General features: G+C 41.4%; 2 protein-coding genes and 1 pseudogene across 2 annotated transcripts; all 3 read left to right on the top strand.

The window, feature by feature from the left end:
- The first annotated feature begins 3,329 nt into the window (after positions 1 to 3,329).
- LOC133890796 (COP1-interacting protein 7-like) lies at positions 3,330 to 11,124 on the top strand. The gene is made up of 10 exons (XM_062331353.1): positions 3,330 to 3,805; positions 4,309 to 4,488; positions 4,561 to 4,681; positions 4,770 to 4,809; positions 5,351 to 5,403; positions 6,374 to 6,435; positions 6,696 to 6,848; positions 7,262 to 7,473; positions 7,966 to 9,461; positions 10,347 to 11,124. Exons 1-10 carry the CDS (start codon positions 3,747 to 3,749, stop codon positions 10,641 to 10,643), a joined length of 2,673 nt encoding a protein of 890 aa, XP_062187337.1. The 5' UTR covers positions 3,330 to 3,746; the 3' UTR covers positions 10,644 to 11,124.
- Positions 11,125 to 13,472: 2,348 nt separating this feature from the next.
- Positions 13,473 to 15,269, top strand: LOC133891583 (uncharacterized; annotated as a pseudogene).
- Positions 15,270 to 23,516: 8,247 nt separating this feature from the next.
- LOC133890126 (glycine-rich cell wall structural protein-like) lies at positions 23,517 to 24,768 on the top strand. Its single transcript, XM_062330572.1, has one exon. The coding sequence runs from the start codon at positions 23,573 to 23,575 to the stop codon at positions 24,506 to 24,508; it is 936 nt and encodes a 311-aa protein (XP_062186556.1). The 5' UTR covers positions 23,517 to 23,572; the 3' UTR covers positions 24,509 to 24,768.
- The last annotated feature ends 1,271 nt before the right edge of the window (positions 24,769 to 26,039 follow it).

The following is a 26,039-nucleotide window of genomic DNA, read 5'->3' as shown; positions in this document are numbered from 1 at the left end:
TTAGAAAAGGCTGATATTTTAGCTCTAAGCATCTAAGTTTATTTTAGAAAATCATTTTCACAGAATCACTTTAAAAGTTAAAAACTACAGACTAACGTTTAGCGAAGCTCTTACTAATTTTATTTTAAAAGTTACTCTAAAAATTTAACAATCAGACCTTTTAGGACCGTCTTTTGCTACCAAGGACTAAGTGTATTCGGTAGCAATGATTTCATCATTGGAATTCTATTTGAACATGAGATGATTCTTTTCTTTTTTGCAATGTCGTAACATGAAGACCCGGGAAATTGTAAGCCATATTTTTTTCGTGGTTTCATGCAAGGAACATATGTCCTATTTCTTTTCGATTTCCAAATTACGTGTATCGAATTCGAATCAGCGCATCTGTCCGTCCGTCCTTCTGTTCCCTACCCTGCCTGCCCCTCGTCGATTTCCAGGCTTGTCTTGCTGGGAATCCTAGGCGCTCGCCTCTTGCTGCTCTTGTCCCATTTTCCATTGCCTTCTTTGCACACATCACCTCGCACCACTGAATATTTGGCAGATCGCCCTTTTCCAGTGCTAGGATTAGAATACAGCATCGGCTCGTCGCTAGGATTGCATAGCACTAATGATTGGGGTTTCGATCGATCTGGGGCTGGGATCGATGCATCTGATCGATCTGCTGCCACATGGACCTGGTAGAGGTGCCAGGGTGGATGCCGAACAAGAAAAGTCAACCACATGTTACAGCGACTTTAAATTACTAACCCCATCTCTAACAGCTCTGGTATCCATTTGCCGCTTCACTGGCCGACTGGTCTACTGTCTTTTTGCCTCCTCTCAGCATCCGCAGCTCTCCAACAGATACGGTATCAAGCTTTACAGTGTTGCGGAGTGAGAAGATAGTGCTCCAAATTTATGTACTACTGTAGCAACCCTAATACTGTTTATATAGTATGACTGTGGGTCCCGAGGGAAGAAAAGAGTAATATAAAGTAGGAAATAGAGTAGTTGTTGGAGATGAAAAATAGAGGATGTTATAATAGTGTTAGGAGATTCTGTAATAGTATTATAGGGGATAAATTTTTAGAGTATCTGTTAAAGATGTCCTAAGAACTACTACTTTCTCCGATCCGAAAAATGTGTCGATTTCGAAAAAGATAGGAAAAATATATTATTATAAAAATATTTTTTTAGATAAATCTACTCATATTATTTTTAAGTATTCAAATTTAATATATAAAAATTAATTTATAGTTAAAATTTAAAAAAACTGGTTGTATGTAACCAAACGATACTTATTTTAATTGGCGAGAGTAGTAAACTTGCATCCAAATTCGAGCCATTTTCTTAGCTTTATAACAAGGGTAAAAGCGTCATTTTCTGATCGGACAAGCACAAATTTCAGGAAACAAGACAGCCTTGACAAAATTTCATTACTTACCTGAAAAAAATCTTACAGTGCATTGCTGTTGTTTTAGCAATGTTATGCATCGACATTTTTTAATAAGTAATAGTAAGCAGCACCTATATATATCTCAGCACTTGTACTGCTAAATATATAAATGAATGAGATGTTGCCGTACGTGGCAAAATGGCAACTTGGCCAGAACAGCACAAAAGCACGTGCGACAGGTCGGACCAACCCTCTGCCACGGTGGAAAGAGGTGCCTTGAAACCAAGGGGCTTGATGCACTTGTCGGTACAATGAAAAAAAAGATGACGCACCCAATCATCTTAAAAAGAATGAAATGTACCCTTTAATCACTTGTTAATGCTGCATATCCTCCTAGTACTATAGTGTCTCACATGCAAATCCAATTTTTTTTTTTTGTCGAACACCTTAACGAAAAAAGGGTTCACATAGCTTGTGTCACAACCTTTTGTTTTGTCGGCAATTGATACTACCATAATAACCGGCAAATTGCCCTCTCACATAGTTTGAAATGACAGCCCAGCACCGGAAAGATGAGAAATAATTCTTCTAATGCATATTATTTATAGCTGGCATCTAGAGAGTTTTATATAACCAATAGATAAATACGAGAATATGGACTGAGGACAATGCATTTCCCCTAATATACATTTTGTTATTTCTTGTCTCTAGGATTTTAAAACTGCATGTTTTTCTTTTACAAGATAATAGCTCATTCTCTTTTATCATTTAATTGCTTGCAACATCCGTTTCATCTTCCATTTAATATCCAAGACATAAGTTAAGATAAAGCATTGAGAGAAGCCTTAATAGAAAAAACTAGTAATTTAAAACCAAACATCACAAGTTCACCAGAATAGTTTGACACTTACTGTCGAGGGTAAATCTCTGACAGTGATTCCGAGGTATGTTGGATAGTGGGTGCGTGAATGGTGTTTCAGGGACTGGGTGTGTCAGTGTGTCGATGATGGATTCGGGGACACTAGGGTTTATACAGGTTCGGATCTCCCGGAGGATAACAATCATGCGTCCTGTGTTTGTGTTCGTAGATCTCACTTGGTTACAGATGGTGTTCTAACAGTTTGCCAGAATTGATCTTTCTTAGTTACAGACGGGGTCATCATCTCTTTATATAGTAAGAAGAGGGAGAACTTACATTCGGATCCCACACAGATGGCCTCCGCTTATTCTAATATCTAACTCAAATCATCGTTATGGAGTAACAGACATGCAACTTACTCTGACGGCATTGCACCTTTTATAAACCCTTTATTTGATACACCAACACTTACCATAAGCATCAACCGTGACATATGTACGGTAGGACAAATAAAAAAGAAGTCGGAAAGCTTGGTAATTTTCTAAAAAAAAAAAAACAGCAACACTCTTTGTCAAGTCCCTTTCATGTCAAGCTCTTCTCTTGCTGGCAGAGTGGAATGGTGGTTGAAATGGCGCCTTCGCAAGCATGCGCCCGAGTGCAAATTTCCATGTAAGCATAGCATAGGCAAGGATTCAGTTTCGCATGCCATTAGTGCTAATATTAGTAACAATACAGTAAAAGTGGAGGGCCCAAAGTAAAAAAAAGACCATCTTTTTCATGCTATTTTTTGCATAAGGATACATCCAATAGTTAAGCTAGCTACTGGCGCTTATTGTAGAAACGCGGAGAGGAGAGTAATATGTGAATGTGAAGATAATATTTAGCTACTACCTCTTATTTTATAGATATGAAAAAAAATCTTGGAAAACTATCTCTCGATAAGAGGTAGCTCTAAATGCAAAACAAATTTTACCTTAGCACCTCTTCCTTTTTTTTATGAGTATAAAATATTAAAAATAATAAAACTTCTATATATTTTAAAAAATATACTGTTTCAGTAACCGTGGTAGCTGCCCTTATTAATAACTGCTACTCGCAAGTCGCAACCCCACCTCCACACCTCTCTCTCTAGCATTCACACTCGCACACACAGTGTTCTTGTGCCGAAGAACTATTTATTGCCACCGCATCGATTCTTAGTACTGGGGCTTAATTACTCATTCCCTTCTGCTCCATCCACCCCGTGTTCTTGAATTTCTGGGATATTTTCTTTCCCCCACTCCGCACCAGAGCTGCATTTGCTCGAGATTTATAGCCTCCTGCTTTAGCCTCTCCTTTCTGCTTGTCCCTTTCCCCAGTGGGGAGGTTAGCATCCGGCACAAGCAAAGCGCTGCTTCTTCTTGCAGTTTTTGCGCTCCCTTTTGTTGCTAAATCTGCCTGCAAGATCTGATACAAAGAGGAGAGGGTGAGAACCAAGCGAGGGGAGGTTCTTGCGTGGAATTCTTCAGCGTGATGAGGCCTGACGCGCGGCTGGATTCGGTGGTCTTCCAGCTCACCCCCACCCGAACAAGGTGAGAGCATCCTAGATCTCCTCATGAACCAGCGGCGACTCGGTGCATCGTTGGTTCATTGGGTTTTATCTGTGGAATGATAGCAAGAACTGATTTTTAAGATTATCTTGGGGTTACAAAGTTTGGCCTTTTGTGACGGTTCATGTGCCCTGGGTTTGATGGTTTTATTACTTAGAGGCTTGACATTTGAAGAGTAGTTATGTTTATTTGCACTGTCCTATGATTGTTTTCTTTGATGTCAGGACTGAAGAAAGTTGTAATCTTCGTGCAATTTGGAGTAGCAAATGTTTTGGTCTCTGTTATTATCATGTTGGGCTTTGCGGTCGCGTTATAATTGCTAAAATTAGTAGTAGATCTGGTGATCATTGTGAGGCAGCTTAACACAGAACAGATTAATTCTTTATACACTTCATGGTTTTGCTTACTGTTTGGTTATGTTTGTGGCAGTATCACCAACTCACCGTCCAAGACGTCTGACGGGACTTGTCCTTGTACTGTTTCAGGTTTGATTTGGTTCTGATAGTGAATGGCCGGAAGGAGAAGCTTGCATCCGGTTTGCTGAAGCCGTTCCTGGCGCACCTAAAGGCTGCTCAGGATCAGATTGCCAAGGGAGGGTACTCGATCACGCTCGAACCAAGCTCTGGCATCAATGCACCATGGTTTACGAGAGGCACCGTGGAGAGGTTGGTGTCTAAATTTCTGCAATTACTCGTGGCAGTACCAGTTGGGTCAATTTTTATGTTAGTTGTTTGCAGATTTGTGCGTTTCGTGAGTACTCCGGAGGTCCTTGAGCGAGTGACAACACTGGAGTCTGAGATCCTGCAGCTGGAGGACGCCATCGCCATCCAGGGCAATGATAATCTTGGATTAAGATCTGTAAGTGGAGAACTGTATGTTATGAGTTGGTACTGTGTGTATTTTTAGAAAGATGAGAGATGACATATCCTTGCTTGTCATTTAAAAGGTAGAAGACCATGGAAGAAAGTTGACTGAAAGCAATGAAGGTATAACATGGCACCACCTTGGTTGTTTTTTTAGCATGTTGTATTGAACAGTGCATGTTGTATAACAGTGTTTCCTTGGACCACCAAAAAGAAAAATGCAAGCTGCAATCGCTCTGATTATTTTGGACTCTAGTCATTATGAAGTTTGGTGTGAAATTTTCCTAAAAAAAAGTTTGGTGTGACATCAGGGACCATTAGAGTTGGGTACATATTATTCAACCCCCAAGATGTCAGGGATGAAGGAAGAGCCAATATGTTTTATCTTATTTAAGGAGAACCTTTGCTATCAAAGTGGAAACCAGTAGTTTTAGTTTTTACCATGTAATTTGTTAAATTGATTTAGATATGGAGTTCTTATAATTTTAACCCTGAATATTTAGTAAAATCTTGCTGCCAACTAGAACTCTGGATGGTATTATGTTCCGTGCTTAGGGGATGACTGGGATGGATTGATCTGTTTCATCCTTTTATTTTCCTTACCTACCGTCGTATCTTTTTATTTATTGCTACAACATGCCTGACATTATTTATCTACTAATAGGTGGCCGGGTAAATTATGATCCTGCTGCAGATACAGCGATTGTTGTCTACAAGGTATGATCATATGAATAAGGGAAAAATGTAATAACCCCCCCCCCCCCCAAGTCACTTGGATTTTGACTTTCCCCCCGGCAGTTGTTTTGTTGCAAAAAAAAACCCAAAGATTTGACTTTGTTGCAAAAAGAACCCCCAAAAGTTTGACTTTGTTGCAACACCCCCCCCCCCAATTCAAAAAAATAAAAAAAACACAAAAAAATTCTAAAAAAACTAAAGACAATTCTATGACCTTCTGTAAAAAAAAAAATTCAAAAATAATATCCTTTGCATCATATTTCATGGAGAGGAAGTTCGGAAAAAAAGAAAAATGTGCAGCTCATTTATTAACTCATGTTATTTTAACTTTGTCATGTCTACCATTATTTTTCCTACACAAATCATTGTTTAAGTAAACTAATAAAAGTGGTTTCACTAATTTTGGGGGTGTTATGGATTATTTATAAATTAATCTATCTGCAACACATTTACTAAATCCTGCACGTTACAATAACTATTTCAAGATTTCATGTATTTTTAGAAGATAGAGGATCATGTAAGAAGACTAAAAAAATTGGTTTCATGATTTTTTGATTAGTAAATAATTAACTATGCATTTAAATCGAATTAATAAATGAGCTGCACGTTTTTCTTTTCTTTTTTTCAATCTTCCTCTCCATGAAATATGATGCAAAGGATATTATTTTTGAAAAACAAATTCACAAAAGGTCTTAGAATTATCTCTAGTTTTTTTTAGAATTTTTTGTGATTTTTTTTATTTTTGGGGGTGTTTTTGCAACAAAGCCAAACCTTTGGGGGGGGGGGGGTTTGCAACAAAACAATTTCTGGGGGGAAAGTCAAAATCCAAGTGACTTTTTTTTTTTTGGGGGGGGGGGGTTGTATTTTTCCCTATGAATAAGCCATGTTTTGTCTCTGTAAATGTATTATTGTCCAGCACTACAATCTGATTGAGATATTTGATTGATGACAGCCTGGGTCACATCCTATGCCACCAGTGCAGAATGAAACTACAGCACAGGAGGAGAATTCAAAGTATTTACACATCTTTTTTTATAGATTGTTCTTTATTAGTCTTCACATTTTCTGGCAAATATAGCTGTACAAAAGCATGCTTTAAATAAATAATGCATTTGAGAAATCTGAAAGATATGCAAACTATTATGTATTCAGTGTTTAATTGTCTTGATCTCTATTACAAGAAGCACATATACTCTGGGATCAGATTTTGTTTCTTACTATTGTGAGTATTGTCCTATACTAGAAAGCTGCTAACAGAATTACAACTTCTGCAGAGTTCAACTGCTCAGAGTGCTTGAATCCCGCAAAACTGTCTTACGGAAAGAGCAGGCTATGGCTTTTGCTCGTGCCGTGGCGGCTGGGTTTGAAACTGACAGCCTGGGTTACCTGATTGCATTTGCTGAGCGCTTTGGTGCTTCACGTCTGATGTACGTATAGCCTTACCATTATTTGGTGTTTTTGTATGCTGGACTAAACTAGTCATCTTAATCTCTTGAGTGCTTTTAACATGACTTCAGGGCTGCTAATTTTCCTTGAAGATTCTATCATCTCTTCTTTTATTCCAGCCTGTCCTAAATTCAGAATAATGTGGATAGATCAGATGTTTATAATGTTTATTCAAATGTGAATGTGAGCTGTGGACAACTGTGATATTCCATGCTCTCTTTATTTGTGCTGTCTTGAACTTTTATTCATTGTAACTTTAAATATTTGCAGTATCTTAATATTGAATATCCTGCATTGCTAAGTCATGCAATTGCACAACTTATTTCATCAAACTAATAACAATTTCATCTGGACATCTTGCATGCTAACTGCCTTAATGTTGCTAATTGAACAGGAAGGCATGTTCGCAATTCATTGAACTGTGGAAGCAAAAGCATGAAACTGGACAATGGATTGAAGTTGAACCTGAAGCAATGTCTACACGCTCTGAATTTCCTCCATTTAATGCATCTGGCATTGTGTTTATGGGAGACAACATGAAGCAAAACATGGAATCAGGGTCTGTTCCTAATGGAGAGGCAAATGGCGAGGATGGAGCTAAAGCTGGTATATGTTGTTGCATCTTCCCAAAAGAAAACATGTCACTTCGATTTTAAACATTCAATGAACATACTTGCCAAAAATGAATATATATTTCTTTTAAGCTAAGCATGTTACTTTAATTTTTGTGCATTCGCTGAAAGTACTTAAGAACAGTACTATTCTTTTATGTTTCAAGTTTCCTTCTGGTTGTGGGAAGGAACAAAAATGAACTATCAGCAATTCATAGTACTGTTTTTAGGTGGAGGTGTTATCCTATTTTTCCTCTTCAAGAATGGAATGGGTTGTAATTTTCTCTTTACTTTGCAGTATTTATCCAGCTTGTTCTTAATTGGAAGTAGTCTCATGCACTCAGAAAAGTTCATTTAAATAGTAGGCATCTTTATGTTAAAATATTGTGCAACCGTAGGTTTAGTTCATTTCTTGTCACTCTGTTAAGCACCTTAGATTGCCTTTTACTGCTGAAACTTGAGAAATTATTTGCTTTCTGCTTTGCAGATCAGAAGCCTGGTCAGCAGATGGGATATCAGGCAGCATATCCCCCATGGGCAATGCATCCTCCATCTGGTGCAGCTGTTTACCCACCTTATCCTATGCAAGGCGTGCCATTCTATCCTGGGGTGAATCCATACTACTCTCCATATCCTCCAGTGGATGACCCCAGGCACCACTACTCAGGAAGGAAATCTTCGAGGAAGCACTCCTCGGATAGTAAGGACTCAGAAACTTTAGATGTTGGAAGTGACAGTAGCAGTTCAGAAAGAGGAAGTTCTCATGGTCGCAAGTCTCATAGAAAGGGTAAGAGGTCAGGGAAGAAGAAGCCTAGTGTAGTTGTTATCAGGAATGTAAATGTAACATCTAAAAAGCATGGCTTATCAGAGACTGAGTCACAATCAAATTCTGATGTTGGATCTGAGGATAGTGATGATTCACACTCAAAATCAAGAGAAGGGAAGCATAAAAGTTCAAGTTCAAAGAAAAAGAAAGAGGAAGGCAGGAAAACTACTTTTGACTCTGGGGATGAGTATAGCAAGGATGAAACATCAAATGGTCAAAATACTGACCAAGGTAACTGGAGTGCATTCCAAAATTTCTTGTTAAGAGCAGAAGAAAAAACAAGAGCTAGTGATGCAGACCTGTTTGCTGGTGAAAAGGAGCCCCCATCAAGGAGAAAAAAGAATGTAAACGCTGCCGATCCTATTCTTTTAGCTGAGAGAGATTCTGGCAATGTCTATGAACAGAACACAGTAGGTTTTGATTCAGCCAGTGGGAGGACTAGGACTAGAACTATTCGGGTTGTGTCCAATGATGAACTTGTTATGACTGGGGAAGGGAGAAGCTATATGGATGGTGAAATAAAGGAGATAGAAGCTGGTGGTGGAAGGTACAGGAGAGGGACAGGTGATGACTTCATGGTTTATGGTCAGGAAAGGCAGATAGACAGAAGTAATTTGTTGGATCCTCTTGCAGAGGCCCGGTACAAGAGTCCCACTCAGAAGGATAAGAATATGAATGCTGTGGCGGATGAGTCTTTTATGATTCCTCTTAGATCCAACTCACTGGATAATTTCGGAGCAGAAAGTAGAACTGCTATTGACATAGGTGTTGAGCTTCCTACAAGCATTCATAAAATGTCAGATGGAAAGGCTGGAAATCAACTTTTCTATGAGCCAGATGAACTGATGCCGGAGCGTGGATTCGAAGATGTTCCGATTGGATATGATCCAGCAATGGATTACAATAGCCACATGCTGATGACTACCGTGAAGGTGGAAGATATAAAAGAAGAGGATGTCTTGCTGAGTATTAACAGAGATGTAAAGAAGGCAGAGATAGAGAAGCTAAGGAACGCAAAGGATGGTTCAGATAAAAGAAGGAAAGATGCCTTATTGAGGAGACTATCAGCTCCAAAGACCCCATTGAATGATGCACAAAAACGTGCACAGAACCTGCGAGCATATAAAGCAGACCTTCAGAAACTGAAGAAAGAGCAGGTATTGCACATTTTATTCTATTTCCCCTTCTGTGCATTTAAAAAGGCTAAATATTGTGAGCATAAATGTTTTGAACTAGAAGGCTCTTGTTGGGTTTCATCTCTAGACTACCCTAACTTGCTTGGGACAAAAGACCGTTGTTGTGCTCTGATCATCCCTTTCAAAGGGGCAGCTGACTAAGGCCCCGTTTGGATAGGTTGTGGCTTTAGAGCTTTTGGCTGACTGAGGAAGCAGCTGTGGCTGTTGAATTTTAGTTATTGGATTTTACAATAAACTTTTACCTTCTCAGCACACCAAAAGCCAAAAAAGCTTCTCTCTGTCTGCTTCGCAGCTTCTAGTTCATTTTAGCTACAGTCGCTTACTCAGCCAGCCAAAAGTCACTAGAAGTCAAGGCCAAAAGCTAGCCCATTGAATAGCTTCTTGCTTTTTCCAGGGAAAAGCTAGAAAAAAATCTATCTAAAGAAGGGCCAAGTTTAAACACAATCCACTGTAGTTTCTTGAAATAATACATGGTTGCTGGCAGTTCTTGTAAGATAGAATTTCAGGTAGTTAACCTCTATATTAGTTTCCCATAATTCAGAAATATTATGAACTTTACCAATAATGCTACATCCAGAAAAAAGAGGACGTATCCTACTCCAGAACTTTGTATGACATTACTTTTTCCTTTTTAGTTTTGTAATCTGCCTACTTGATCAATTTATGATTGTTGATAAAGTTCAGAAAAAAAGAGAATGTGATTTTCTTTATCGCGCTTATATTTTTGCGGCTGAGTTTCTCACACATAATTTCATTCTTATGTACTGTTCTAACTCATACCAACTATTTTTTTGGTAGTTTTACCATCTGTATATTTGCCTTGCTAGTAACTTTTATCAATTTCAGGAAGAAGAGCAAATAAAGCGACTGGAGAGGCTTAAATTAGAGAGGCAAAAGAGGATTGCTGCAAAAGGTAATGGAAAGAGTCCAGGGAGCAATCCTCCAAAGGCAAACAGTATCAATGGACTGAGTAAATCAGTTCCATCCTTCAGTGGGGTGAAGAAAGAGAAAAATGGAACAACTGAATCATTCAGTGATCGACTGAAGAGGCTTTCTGAACCCAAAAGCATTGCTGGGGTGGAGCATTCTTCGAATGCAAAGTCAACTAGTGCAGACCATTCGCGGAGGAGAAGCATGGCATGAGTTGATGTGAGATGAAGAACCAGTACCTTGAATCTGTCTTGCATTTTGACAATCAATCAACCTTACTGGAACAAGGCACCGTGATCAAGATCTCCAAAAGCAACCTTACAGCATTGCCTGCTTCCAAAATCGTGACGGAAAAGTGAGCGAGTTCTGCAATGGCAAGGAATTGCACTTTCAGTTTAACATAATTATTTCATTCTTTGATTGGAGGTGGCTTGTAATAGCTGTAAACCTGTTTTTGGTAAAGATGTGCTATATTGTGGATGTATTTAAAGAATGAATTGGTCGGTGTTTGAGATATATGGCGTGATGGCAATGGACTGAGATGGCCCGACAACAGTGCGATACGCTACAGTTGAGACAAGCATGAAAAGGATGTTGTTTTTCTACACTTCGTTAGATAGGTCAGGCGATGATCAAGGATCCTGAGCTTAAAACTCTATTCAAGGAAGGTAACTTTCAGTGTGTGATGACTTTATTTCTCTTTTGTTATACTTTCCGGCAGTGGTGTTGGGATGTGGGAATCAGCTCTAGCTGGTAAATTTCAAAGCAATGCTACCGCTGGGGGAAGCTCCCAACTGTGTAGCAAGTTTTAGTACGTCTTCAGTGAAGTTTCAAAGCAATGCTACTAGAGTTTCAACTAGTTCCAGGCGAGCTTAACAGCGAAAACCCAAGTTTTGCAAGAGTTTCATACTAGAACCTCAAAGTTTCCGATGTTTTTTGGTTGAATTTGTACTGAAGTTTCAAATCTCAGAAGAGTTTCAAGGAAAAAAATTCAACTGTTCCAAATGTTGTATCGAAGTTTCAAAATTCAAAACCAAAAATACAAGCAAGTTTCAGCAACTTTCAAGCTTCAATAATAAAAAACAAAGCATAATTCACACATTCCAGATATTGGGCATACTCCCACCGTACTGTTTTCATTCCAGATTTTGCTAGGAGGCAAACAATACAAAACTAATGATGCATTCCTAATTAAGCTTGGTAGAATTGGCATCACCACCACCACCAAACCGACTTGGTGCCAATACAGGTGGCGAAGGAAGTGCTCGCCGGCGGACCATGGCAAGCTTTCGCCGTTGGACGAAGGGATCGCATGCTGGCCATTAGATGGTGATGATTGTGAACACCCACGCTAAGAGCCATTTGTTTGTATCTGACCGATTGCTGATAGCGGAGGTGAGCTAAGGGCATGTAGTCTTACAAGATGGACTCTATTAGAGCTAACTTCTTCTGGCAAGGTGCAGATGACAAGTTTAAATATCATATGATGAAGTGGGAGGTTATATATAGGCCTAAAGAGTTTGGTGGTCTGGGGATTGCAAATACCAAGATTCTGAATGAATGTCTGTTAGTGAAATGGGTCTGAAAGATTATTAGGAACAGTAAAAAGACATGATGTCAAATTCTGAGAGCTAAATACATGTTTGATGGTCTGTTTTTTAGTTCCAAGAAAAGAGGAACTTCCCAATTTTGCCAGGGGTTGCATAAAGTTAAGCATCTCTTTAAGTGAGGTGCTAACTACAAGGTTAACAGTGGAGACAAGGTCACTTTCTGGAAGACATTTGGTTTTGGGAGTCTCCAATCCATGTTCAGTTCCCAGACCTTTTCAAACTTTATGATGATCCTGACATTCTGGTTGCAAATTGTGTCAGAGATAATGGTTGGAGCCTTGGGATTAGAAGGTCTTTAAACCTGAGTGAGTAGAAAAGCCTTAAGGATCTCTATGAGAAACTGAGTGAGGTGGTTCTAAATGGTGAGAAGGATGAGGTGCTATGGGCTTTGGATAAAATCAGAAAATTTTCCACTAGATCTCTATATTGGTTTGTGACTTTTGGTGATGTTGTCAGCAAAGGTGTTGATGTGATTTGGTCCAGCAAGTTGCCTTTGAAAATCAAAAAATTTCTCTGGCAAGCCTTACATAATAGATTACAATTTGCTGAGGCTTTGAAAAGAAGGGGTTGGAAAGAAAATGATCGCTGTTGTCTGTGTGGGAAGTTAGAATCTAATGATCGTATTCTTTTTTACTTGTCATTTAGCTCATTTTGTTTGGTGATGTCTCAATGAGTGTTTCGATTTGAATTCTCAGCCCAACTCTATGCGAGAGTTTTTGTCTTCATGGATTGGTTTGTTTCGTAAAGGATTGACAAAATTAGGTGTTTTCCTTTTTGCAGATTTAGCTTGGGCGATTTGGAGGGCTCGTAATAGGATGACGATAGAAAAGAAATTTCTTTTGCTTCCCATTGATGTGATTTTTTTCCGGGATTTTGTATTTGCAGAGATGGAAGATCCTGCTCACACTGGGGGATAGGAAAACCTTGGAGGCAACTCTGTCCAACATCCTTCAGTGGATCTCGACGTTCAAAAGGAATCAGATTCTGGTCTCTGATATTGTGGAGTTGTAATTTCTGGTCCCAATTTTTGCTTAGTCTGTCGGTCTCTTTTTTTTGGGGTTGTTATGCTTATGGGTGAGTTGTTTTGGTTGTGTGACTGTCTAGTTGCTGGGTTTTTCTTAGCCTTTTTGCTTTCCTTGTTTCTATTTTCGGTTTGTTGCTGTTGTTGTAAGACTCCTTTTGACTTTCAATAGAAGTCGAGTAATATCTTGTTTCTAAAAAAAGGGCCTATAATCTTATCCTTTGAGGGTGAAAATCTGTTACATGGTTCCGAGGATTCACGCTAGCAATTAATATAAGTCGCATTGTTGATGATCAATTAGATAATCTCTCACGAAAATAGAAAAAAAGTAAAAATTGATATTAGACCAAAGTAATATTAATAATTTTAATATATCTCTATCTCTACAATTTAAAAATATAATAGTCTATCCTAGATCAAACAGAACGTGCCGCCGTCCTCCCTCCATTCCTCTCCTCTCTTTATTGATGACAGGTGGTCCCCCGATCCCGTCCAACCCGATCCTGTGCCCCTGCTCACCCGTGGTCCTCCGCCTCCGCCGCCTGCGCCCGCGCCGCGCCACCTGCCTCCGCCGCCGCTCCACCCGGAACCTCCCGCTCCTCCTCCTCGCGCTCCTCGGGGCCTCGCCTTCCTTCTCTACCCGTCCGCCCCCGCCGCCCGCGTCGCCGACCTCCGCGTCGCACGCTTCCGCGTCAACCCGCCGCCGCTCCCCGCGCTTGACCTTGGCCTCGCGCTCCGCCTCCGCGTCCGGAACCCTGGCCTCGTCCTCCCCCTCCGCTACCGCGCAGTCTCCGCCGCCGTCTCCTACCGCGCCCACCTGCTCGGTCAGGTCGTCGCATCGCCTTTCCCCTCCTCTGCCCGCCTCGCTCGCTCTCCGTTCTCCGTTCGGCACCACCAACCGAGGTGACCTTCTATTCCTCCCCTCTCCTCCCTCGATTAGTTCCATGTTTCCAACCTTAGATTTGTGGAGGCCTCAGCGATGGGCTCCGTTTCGCGATTGATTTCTGGTCGGATTGTGTGGTCATAACCTCACTCCGAACCCAGCAGATCTCGGGGTTATCAATTTTGTGTCCGATTGGGTTGGGGATGGGTTGGCTCTGGTTTGATTTGACCCCTGGGTTCGTGATCATTTGACCCCTGGGTTCGTGATTGGATCCGATTTGTTCGCTTGTGTGCCGTAAACGAACGCGTTGATGTGATGATCCTTGTGGTCCTGAGAGGCCTACATATTTTGGTTTAGCTATTCTCTGACGCTTTGAATGATCGACGTTGGGGCTTATCTTATTGGAATTTAGGAACTGGTTGGCTGATGTTACGGGAACAGTTGTAGTGTATGAGGAGGAAATTTGTTGTATAATGTATTAGTATGTGGAAGAGGCCAAGAATTGGGCGTTTCTTCTCACCGATCCAATTTCAGAATGTAGTATTCTTTCGAAACCAATTGTTAAAATCTAGAGTTTCGGCTTTTGATTGTATCCTTCTACCCTCTACATGATTGCTGAAATTTCAGCGCCGTCCTGCAGAACACTGATTTGTGTCAGGCACATTGGTTACATTAATCTGAATTTGGGGACCATATTGTGTTGTTCATTGGTGCTGCCTTGAATCTTATAAAATTCTTTTGTCTTTAGCACATTGTAATAACAGTTTTTAGACATTCAAAATTCGATCTTTGCTGGAAGACATTCTGACTTCATGGTTATTTGCTGGGAGACACCTTGTCAAATAAAATAATATTTTTTGCCTAAAGAGGAGAGATGAATCTGAAAATGATGAGGATGCCCTTCTTCTTCCTTTGACGACCCTTTGGAAAATGGCTGGGAGAGGGCCCGTACGCAATTGATGGTGGGAAAGTATCATCTTGGCATGATATTTATCTGTGTTTGGTTTGCTTCATACTCTAATCCAACTAATCAGGGGGACTTCTGATTATCCATGCTTATTCCTTGGAATTTATCTGAATTTAACATTTTCGGTACTAGGAGTGGAAGTTGATTAGATTGCAGTGCTTGGAAGCAGATCAATTGCTTGCATATGTGTATGAAGCTGCCAATTTTTTTATTACACATATCTTTGGTTCATATTGTTGTGTTAATAAACAGCCTGTATTATCCTTTTTTGGTTCATATTGTTGTGTTAATAAACAGCCTGTATTATCCTTTTTGGCATCTTTCAATGACATTTGTGATTACGTTCCCGTAGACAGAACTCCTCACTGTGATAAAGATGTTCTAGGTTTATAGATCCTAAATCACTTATATTCTTGCAAGAACTGTCGCGTTGTAAAAATTACATGTACTTTCCATGTTGTTTGGTATTGCCATGTTGTTCTGTCTTTAATGGTTGCAAGATTCATTGAATTGGACAAGAGAGGCTTTTAAATAATGTTATGGTACTGTTCATCCAAACTCAAATCACTGTTTTTTTCGGTGATGTCAGAGGATACGAGTCCACAGGCAAGTGATGCAAGCATCTCCTACTCCAAAGTCCAACTTAGCCAAAAACTTCAGGAGGTAGGGCCTCTTTTCTCCACCACAGGCAAGTGGGACAAAGTATTGGATTACCTCTCCCACACTTGAATCGGGGTTGAGGGAGAATGGTGACAGCTAGTAGCCTATTCATGGAAACAAACAGGCGTTCATTTAAAGCTTGTCTCAGTTGCAAAATCGATTCTACCGATTGAATCATGAAGAAACACGGTAAAAAATCTGCAAAAATATAGACTAAATTGGGGATACCTCTACTGAACGCCAACGGAGGGCAGATCAGCCGCGAGGCTCAGAGAGCTGCGCAACAGCTGCCGAGGAGATTTGTCGTCGGGCTCAGGGCCTTCACCACCACCGGGGTCCGATCCTCACGTGGGAAGGGGACATGATCATCCTGGATGGATCAGGGTGCAGAGGAAACAGCTAGGGAGCGGAGCTGGGTCGCCGGGGAGGGCAGCTGGGTCGCTAGGAGGAGCGAGATCGACGGGGAGGCGTGTCGTCGGGCGCACCTGCGCAGGTACGAGGTGAGCTCCTCCATCGGTGCTCGTTCGGCGCCACCGCTTCTCTTAGGGATGAGAAATTGGGGGGGGGGGGGGGATTAAGCTAAGAACACGGGTCAGGCATAGGGCGTGGGTCGACTCGGTGCGCGGGACATTGGCTGGGTCGGCCGGATTGGGGTTAGGCATGGGTGAGGTGAGTTGGTTGTCGGGTCGGGCAGGACGATGCTGGTTCTGTTTTGGGGCATAGGATAATATTCTATATCTAAGTTGTAGTATAGCATATATATATATATATATATATATATATATATATATATTATGTACTCTTGGTATAGGTGGTAACGGGTCGGGTGTGGGTTGAGCCAAAACTCGTCTATCATGAAACCCGAAACTCAAAAGTCGATTTGCATCTGAATGGCTAAACGAGCTAAATTATGCCCTCGAACCTGAACCTGGTGGGGACTCGAAACCTAGCGGGGACTCGTTGGGTCTGAGAAAAACGAATGATGAAGAAGTTTTAAACCTTAATAGACAAAAAGAGCCTAAAACAAGAAAAACATATAGAAAAAAATACTTCCATAACACAGGTCCAGAATCTTAATTTATCTCTAAAACAATCCAAACCAGATCCTAACAATTGAACTGGCTTTCAAACCTTCATGTGCAAGTTTCTCCCCATGCGGAATTCGACACATCCTAAAGAACCAAAATGTAATGACCATATCCTTAGCACCATAAACCTCACCTCTGAACATGTGATAATTTGTGTTATAGGACTTTTGATTTGAATGTACATCCAACCATTCACAATTTGACACTCGATGGATCATTCGGATCATGTAAACTGACTCAAATGAGGACAATATCAGTAATGGATATACAACAACAATGTATCTAAGTGCCACCACAAAAATCAACAATGTATCAATATACCTGTTGGGAGATTGCAACACAAAATTACTAAGTAGGAACACACTAACATCCAATGAAGTACCTAAATTGACAGTTTGACACACAAATCACCTAATCATATATTCAACTTGTATATTACCACTGAACTTCAAAAGGCTGAGTTAACTACCACTAAACGTGAGGCCGTAGACGGCGACGAGCCAACGAAGCAGGTCTGGATGATGGTGTTCTCCTGGCGCGTGAAGGGCTGCTCCACTGCTCGAGCAAGGCACCAAGCCCACGCTTTCGATGGCCTTGGTTCAGAGGCGAACGAATGATGAAGAAAAAGCCAAGGAGGCTAGCGGATCTGAGCACCTCAGGAGAAGATATGAGTGTGGAGTCGCGAAGGCTGAAGTGGCGGCGTAGTGGTGTGGATCCGTGGACGAGACAGTGGGCCTAGTGGCTAGAGGGGCGGTTAGCGGCACGTATTGTCAACCGCACGGTCGAAGGACTGGCGCCGTGGCACGTCGGCGTGGAGCCTAGACGGGACGACGAGGGCACAAAGCCGAAAGGGGCATGAGTCAACAACGAAGGACACATATGATTAAGTTGGTTACGAAGCTCCACAACATTACATCATGGTTGACCAGGTCATGAAACTCGCCATCATTTGATGAAGCCAAGAGCACTTCTGGAAGGGCTATCATTTGATGGAGTAGTAGTAAGATTGTGTTCAGCTTCATATGCTGTCATTAACCAATTGAAAAAATTAAAAATTAATTCATGAACATGTATAGAAACTGAAAAGTAGACATTAATATGTAATTATACCTCAACATTATTATCTTTGACATTAGAATCGGTGCATTCTCGCATGCATGTGCATCCATAGAACCCACATATTGTTGCCTTAGTCCTGCTTGTGACACTAAAAAAACAAATGGAACCTCAAAGCAGTGGAACGAGTCATTTACTACGAATCATGATATATAAATATTTATACATACCGAAAAGTTAGTATAGACAAAGAAATCCTTCTTGCATAGAGCATGTTGCACACTCTTTTTTTACAGTATGTACAAATGCCCTATGGTGATTGTGAATAGTAAATTAAACTTAGATGCAACAGAATGAAAGATTACTATAACTTATCTATAGATGAAATGAGCGAGTTCACCTGTTGAGGAAATCTATAAGGTCTTGGTACTATTTTTTAGTTTGTTTAGTGAGTTCAAGACAACGATCTTGTTTTTGTTTAGCTCAATGTTAATGAGGATCTAGTGAAAACTACATATAATATATGTCACCATAACCATTAGTCCTAGCATCGTGTTGCGAGTAAAGAAAATGAGTAGGTGAGAAACACATGCCGAAAATTATAGGGTAAAAATATGTCTCTTGTATTGTTTCTTAAGCGTAGCCTTGAATACGTAATCCTCCATCTCAGCTAGTTTTTTTTTTGCCAATTAAGCTCCACATTCGAACCATTCTCTCTGGTTGTCCTTATCTCCAATCTAGAAAAGAAGAATATATCAATATTACAAGCGTAAATTTTACAAAACTACAAATATTTACATATAACTATTATAAAACTATAACTTCTGAAACGAGTTTTATAAAACTATAAGTACTTATACCCTTTAACACGAAACAACATTTTTTTATAAAAGTATAACTATAATTTTGTGAAACACAAAAAATATAGTTTTATTCAAAAAAATATGGTTTTGTGGTACTAGGGGCACAAGTACATATAGTTTTGTAAAACTCATTCTAGAAGTTATAGATTTTTTATAGGTATAAATAGTTATAGTTTTATAAAATTTACTCATATTATAATAATATATACCACAAATTATGTATAAGATGCTTACAATATCATGCATCTTATTATAGTAACATCGAGGGTATCTTAGTTGAAGAAGTCTTAGGGCATATTTGTTTGGGTTTTTGCTTCTGACTTTTCTGCTGTTAGAAGCTAAAAGCTCAAACAAACAAGATTGCTGACAAGTGATTTCTGAAGAAGCTAGAGTCTATTTCTGAGAAAATGAACTAGGATCTGATGAACTAGCTGGGAATAGATTTTCCGAGAAGCAGTATGCTGAGAAGTTAAAAATTTATTATAAAAATCAACAGCTAAAATTTAAAAGCAACTTTAAAAAAACCAAAAACATAGCTTTTAAAAAACAAAAACAAAAATTCAAACAAACATACCTAGACGGGACCAATATTAGACGAGACCAATATCAATGTAAAATGTGTTGTACCGTGTATTGCGGGGCCTTTTCCTCACCTCTCGCTTACCCTGCATTGTCGGACCGTTTCCTTGCCTCCCCCTCGTGCTTTTTTTTTTTACACCTCTTGACTGGGTACAAATGTAGCATCTGTTCGTACAAGCATACGCACAACACACACCACACCACAAACATACAGACCTACATCTATATGAAGCAAAACGTCCTTCGAGAAATCGATGAAACCAACCGGTTTCGTAGGACGATCCCCTTTTACTCCACGCACGAGAAGCAGACCTGAAATTAAACCAGAAAAATCCAATGCAAACCCGCGTCGAGCATCGCTCGAACGCGCGCTGACTCGGGCGCACGCGTCGTCCTTGCCAACCGAGGCGACGCTCGGATGCGGCTCCCCTCGTGCTGGCACCGACGCCCCGCCTTCCGCACCACCACCAAATGCATGTGTGGAAGTTGGCAGCCGGCGGGCTGTACGGGTGGGTGTTAGGTTGGTGTTCCTTGCTACGGGTGGGGAAAGCGGGCGTTGGACAGATCGAGCGAGTTGTAGTAAAGTCATGCACGTACTTAATGACCATGCATGCGTGTTGTACGTGCGGTGCATAGGTTGCAGATAGGAAGGTTGGTACAGTTGTCAGGGCACCGTAACGTGCATGTGCTGGCAGTTAATGAGAGTGGCAACTGGAAGGACGCTTACGAGTACTCGTTCAGATCAGAACGTACGTACGTATACGTATTCTACGGGTGCCAGCTAGCTCGTCCTTAGCTTGGCCAAGTAGCGGCAGCTGCTGGTGGATGGCCGTATAGTTGTACTTCACAAGTATAATTAAGGCCGATCTTATTATTCAGTGCATGAATTTTTTTAAACAAGATGATGACTGTGACCCGTTAAATAGGCATTCAATCGTTTATAACCGTCTTTAACCTCTCGCTCCACCTCACCATGCCCTCGCCTTCAGCCATCTCTGGCAACGTCTTCGTTGTCAGATCTGCATCCACCACCCCTATCACGCTAACTCGATGGATTCGTGCTTCCCCTCCCCACCCGAGCCCATTGGCCATTCTCTGTCACCCGCGACTATCGGTGCCCTACCGCCATGCTACGTTACCCACATCTACTTTCTTCACTGGACCGGTCTACCTCTTTCAAAGCTTTCTCTAAAACCGAGGATGAAGGAACCTCAAATCAATCCTCTAGGAACCCTCACCGACATGTGTTCACGGACGCTAAAATGTATAAAGCGTGTATAATTAAAGCCACCCGTATTGGTATACTTGCATTGGCTTCGTGAGAAGTGGAAGTGGGCGTACGGTCTGTGTTTTCATTTGAGTCCTAACTACCCTAGATAGAGAATTGTACTTTTTTTAGATGCATTACTGTATGTTTATTCGCCGAAGATGTAAACTTTTCTGCATGTTACAATGTATACAGTACTCTCACTAAAGGTAATTGTTATTAGTGGCGGGTAACACACATGTCACATGAACACGTTACTGATGAGAGATTATTAGTGATAGATTATGACCCGTCATCGATGAGATCATTAGTGATGGGTTATAACTGTGACCTATCACTAATATTTCGTTATTAATGACGAGTCGTAATCTTTACCCATCACTGATCACTGACGAATATTTTTTGTGTTTTTGACAAGAAAAAAGTAAAAAAAAATCTATCCAAGCAATCCCAACGCAGACCTATCGCCACATGTTACTTTCTATTTTTCACAATATTTTTCATACTCTATGTTTCGTGGGAATTGATCTTCTCTTGCGCACGTAGCCCCTTTACCACCTCACATATCATATAGTTGTGACAAAAACTAGATTTTTCATCATTTTAACCTTCTTTACCGAAGATCATTAGTGACAGGTTACAACCGTGATCCGTCACTCATGATTGAATAGTGACGAATCAAGATTATGATTTGTCATTAATGACTGATGATTAGTGATGGGTCGTAATCTTGACCCATCACTAATGACTGATTTTACCAAATTTCATCAAAGGTTATAATTTACATATAAATTTTTCTTCATCCAAATTTGTACAAATATTTTATGAATTTCTGAATATCTCATGCAAACGATTACAATTTGATAGGTGACCTGGAGTGCCTTCGGTAAAATAGGCATAACTTTTGCATACGGACTCCGATTTTGATATTTTTTGACTTTATAGATATCTACAGAATAAGTTACATCGGTTTCTTCTCGACTTTGGAAGATTGAGTTCTCACCCACTGAAGTCTCTGCATTAATTTTGAAATGCATGTTTGTGTCTATAGTCGTCATCTCTTATATCAAATTTTAGTAGAAAAATATAATGGTTCTTATTCTAGTGCTATTGAGATAAGAAAAATAAGAGAAAAATAAAAAATATTCTGTTTTGGTTCTATCTTCTTAGCTGCGCATTCAACTTGGCATTTATATCAAGGTTTCGGTTTGTTTATACCAACTCGAGCTTCTAGAGGCATCTAACTATAATAGATGGATACCATTGCCAATTATAAAAATACCTTCATAGTGATGACTCAACTATCATATCTATAGCATACATGCATTTCTTTCAAGTCCATGAAACCAATATAATATCAATTACTACGAAACCAATATATTACTAAAAGATATATGAAACACGAGTCTATTGATAACATCTTTTATGTACTAAGTAGTGCTGTTGAGGTGAGAAACATAAAAAAAAAATTAAAAAATTTATGAAAAGGTGATAGGTCACTATTATCATCAATGACGAGTTATATTATGATCTGTCACTAATTTTGTATCTTCTTTATCTATTTTTTTACGTAGTGTCTACCCTTTTCCATGTCCCTCCTGATGAATCGCATATATCACTAGAAACATATGCCAGCTCAGAAGAGGGGGGAAAAAATCATTTTTCTAAAAAAAGAGGAAAAAAAGGATCGACCTCTCACGACTCAAAATTAAAGAAGAAAAATAATGATCCGCCGCGCCAGTCTGGTTTGCTGACATTGAGGCCGAACGAGATGGTTCTGTCTGGTGATTCTACTCAATAAGAGTTTTGCCCAGCTTTAGTCACACTAGGCAGTTTGGCGCAGCGTAGGGAATAGTCAGTATAGGTAATCATGCCTTAATCTGCTGTTTGCGATGAATTCTTGCCCAATATGTTGGAGCTAATCTTGATATGTTGTATGTTTGTTACGTTAGTTTGTGTAGCAAAAAAGTAGTTGTCTAATCTGTCATTGCAGTAGTACAGTAGCCGGTAGATCGAGAAGCTTGGCATGCGAGATGTGCAAGCTGCTATCTTTGAATCGGATCAACGGACGCTCGGTGAGAAGTTGTGCTGTGTGAAATGGCAAGAGTGTGTGTATGTGAGCTACTGTCAAGAGCTAGCTAGTCGCGTCGTGTTGAGTCTGCATCATGTTGAGTTAGCTAGTTGCTATGCTCGGTCAAGTCTATTAGGAGCCGGAGTCTAGTTTTTCGGTTTGTTTTTTCAGTTAGCTCTCTGCGCTGATTGGCTTGTGATCACGCAGAGAAGTAGATAGGAGTTAGTTGGCCGCAATGGTTGGACGTGGGATGGCACGTTTGAAATCGTGGCTGAAGTGTCAGGCATTTGGCTCATGTAACCCTGGCGACGTTTGCTTATTTAATCAACAGAAAAGCCTGCTGCAGGTGAGCGTGAGAGGCAGCACCGAAACAACTCTCTTGTGTGTTGAGTGAATCAACCAAAGTGTACAGGGAGGTGAGCGATTCAACTGTTATTCTCGTGTTCCAAAGTGATCTCGTGTGTGTAGGAAGCGAGGGGGCATCTAACACAATATCCATATAACTGTCCATGATCGTGTCGACTTTGGCATGAAAATCAAATGGAAGACAATATTGACGACTCACGCGATGATTGTGTCGATTTTGCACTGAAAACCAGCTGGAAGATGATATTGACGACAACTTGCATGGAAAATGAATGAAATATCATCAATGTGATGATAGAATAGTAATTGATTCCAAAATGACGAACATTTCTGTAGATTTGAAATATCACCAATATGTTGGCATTAAGCTTGTACCAGTGCCCTTCTTCTCCATCCATCTCATCTGCCAGTTTGTCCCTGCAGACTGCACTTGTGCAGCAACCCTCTTTACTCCTCCCCTCTCATCTCTCCACCCACCCAGCTGCGTGCTCCTTTATTGCGCCACCGCCATGGCGACCTCCCACCGTCCCCTCACATGGCCAGTTCGGTGCACTGTGCACAGGTAACCATCACTTATTGCTCCCTAGCTCCACAGCACTGTGACCACGCCTATAAAACGGACTGAGCTGCAAAGCCACTGCACTCCACCCGGCCGGTTTCGAGCTAGCTACAAGCTTCTTCCTGAGGAGTAGGGAGGAGGAGGAGAGAGCCATGGGGAGCAAGGGAGTGGCGCTCGCGGTGATGCTCTGCCTGAGCAGCGCGGCGGTGGGCGCATGGGCTCGGCCGGTCTCCACCAAGGACGATGTCAGCGACGAGAAGTTCCTGTGGCTGAAGAAGCACTTCGGCAAGGGGCTTGGAGTTGGAGGCGGCTTCGGGAAGGGTGGAGGGCTCGGTGGAGGTTACGGGAAAGGTGGCGACTTTGGCAGTGGTGGTCTCGGTAGGGGAGGTGGTGGTGGTCTTGGTGGAGGTGGCGGTGGCGGGTACGGCGGCGGAGGTGGCACTGGACTGGGCAGCGGTGTTGGCCATGGTATTGGTGGTGGGTTTGGGAAAGGTGGTGGACTTGGAGGGGGTGTCGGGCATGGCATCGGTGGCGGATTTGGGAAAGGTGGAGGACTCGGCGGTGGTATTGGCCATGGACCTGGTGGTGGGTATGGTAATGGTGGAGGTATTGGTGGTGGTATTGGCCATGGCATTGGTGGTGGATATGGCAAAGGTGGTGGGCTTGGAGGAGGAATTGGTAATGGCATCGGTGGTGGCTACGGAAAGGGTGGTGGTGTTGGCGGTGGCTATGGAAAAGGCAGTGGTCTAGGTGGAGGCATAGGTCATGGTATTGGTGGTGGGTACGGCAAGGGTGGTGGACTTGGAGGCGGCACCGGTGGAGGCTATGGTAAAGGCGGCGGCCTTGGTGGTGGAATTGGTCATGGAATCGGTGGTGGCTTTGGAAAGGGTGGTGGGCTTGGCGGTGGCTTTGGCAATGGTGGTGGTAGTGGACTCGGAGGAGGAGGCGGTGGTGGGCTTGGTGGCGGTGACGGAGGTGGTTTCGGTGGTGGTGGCGGTAATGGCATCGGTGGTGGATTCGGCAAGGGTGGTGGGTTTGGTTTTGGGTTTGGCAAAGGCGGTGGTGGAGGTATCGGCGGCGGTCACTGATACGTTATTAAGTGTGTTCTGCAGTTCTGTTCACATGATCGAGCTCTATATTTGCCATCGATCGTGATAAGTTGTGAAAGTTTGTAGTACTGTGTTGGTCGTATTACTCTCTCCTCACTTGCAGAAATTTGTTCCCCCACTTGTACGTTGTTATCAATTTGGCCATGGTGCTACCATTCGCAATATGTAGATACCCCATCTCCATGCATGGTTGGATGGAATTATTATCAGAAATATAAATGAAGTTACGCATGATTTAATGACGCGTACGCTCATGACTATGCACTGCAGATTTGATGCCATCATACTACCAACGGCTCGAAGGTGTTCGTAGCTCGTACAGATAGCGAAGTCAGGCTCATGCAAAGTAGACAACTCTACACTAGATCTGTGTCTTCTTTTTCTGCGCAACTGTGTTTTCAGTGCTCACGATGCAAGTCCTACGATTTTTGATCGATGGATAGATGTAACTTTCCATCCGGCCGGTTTGTTGTTTCATCTAAATGGCATAATGTTTCACACAATTGTACTTCATTAGATTCCAACTCTAGACCTCTCACCTCACGTAAAGCTTGTTTACCATCCCGTATTGGATTTTTTCCTTTGGACCTTTGTTGTTCAAAACTTTTAATGATATTTTTAGGTATTTAAATGATTTTAAATAAAAAAATAACTACAAAGTTATAGATCTCATAGAGAACTACAATTTTCATATAATTTTTTTTTTCATCTGACTTCATACTAAAGTTTTATAAATTATCAAATATCTCACTTAAACATGCAAATCGACCCTGGTTTTGCATGGCTTCAACATAAACCAACTTAAGCATGGCATATGTTATTTTTTCACCACGTAATTACTGTAGAGAATATATAGCTTAAGCTTGTGTGATTGTATTCATGGCTCAAGGCCTTAAATAGAAGAGTACAGGAGTGTTGTGAACGCTTGAGCTAACAGCAAGCAGTTGTGGATCCTAATATCTAGGCTGAACGTGGACTCCGTTGAGGACTGTGAGCTGTTGTAGGTGCTGGAGCCGGTCACATCGAGAGAAAAGGTCTTGCTTGACAGCCCCCCAATAGGACGTGGGGAAGACGTAGGAAGACCTTTAGTAAAAATGTCCGCAAACTTAGATGATGTAGGTACGTGAAGAACTTGCACAACGCCGATGGAGACTTTGTCACGTATGAAGTAGAGGTCAACCTCAATGTGTTTTATACATTGATGATGTACTGGATTGGCGGAGAGATACATGATGGAGACGTTGTCGCAGTAGACAATTGTCGAGTGGCGTGGAGTGTGATGAAGTTCTTGCAGTAGTTGACGAATCCAACAGGTTTCAGCGATGACATTAGCACTGCCACGGTACTTGGTTCGGCACTTAGTGTCGATTGGAGTGGAGCAAGGATTGCAATGCGACATGTTAGCACAGTCAAGAATGTCTTCAGCATATTGGTCTTGAGAGAGGAAGAGGTCATGTGGTGAACATGAGAGTGAGATGCCGAGGAAGTGCTGGAGCTAACCAAGGTCTTT

The sequence above is a fragment of the Phragmites australis genome, chromosome 14 (assembly GCF_958298935.1).
Source record: "Phragmites australis chromosome 14, lpPhrAust1.1, whole genome shotgun sequence".
Lineage (NCBI taxonomy): Eukaryota > Viridiplantae > Streptophyta > Magnoliopsida > Poales > Poaceae > Phragmites > Phragmites australis.
Note: the sequence above shows the minus strand (reverse complement) of the source record. Positions and strands in the feature narration are given on the sequence as shown.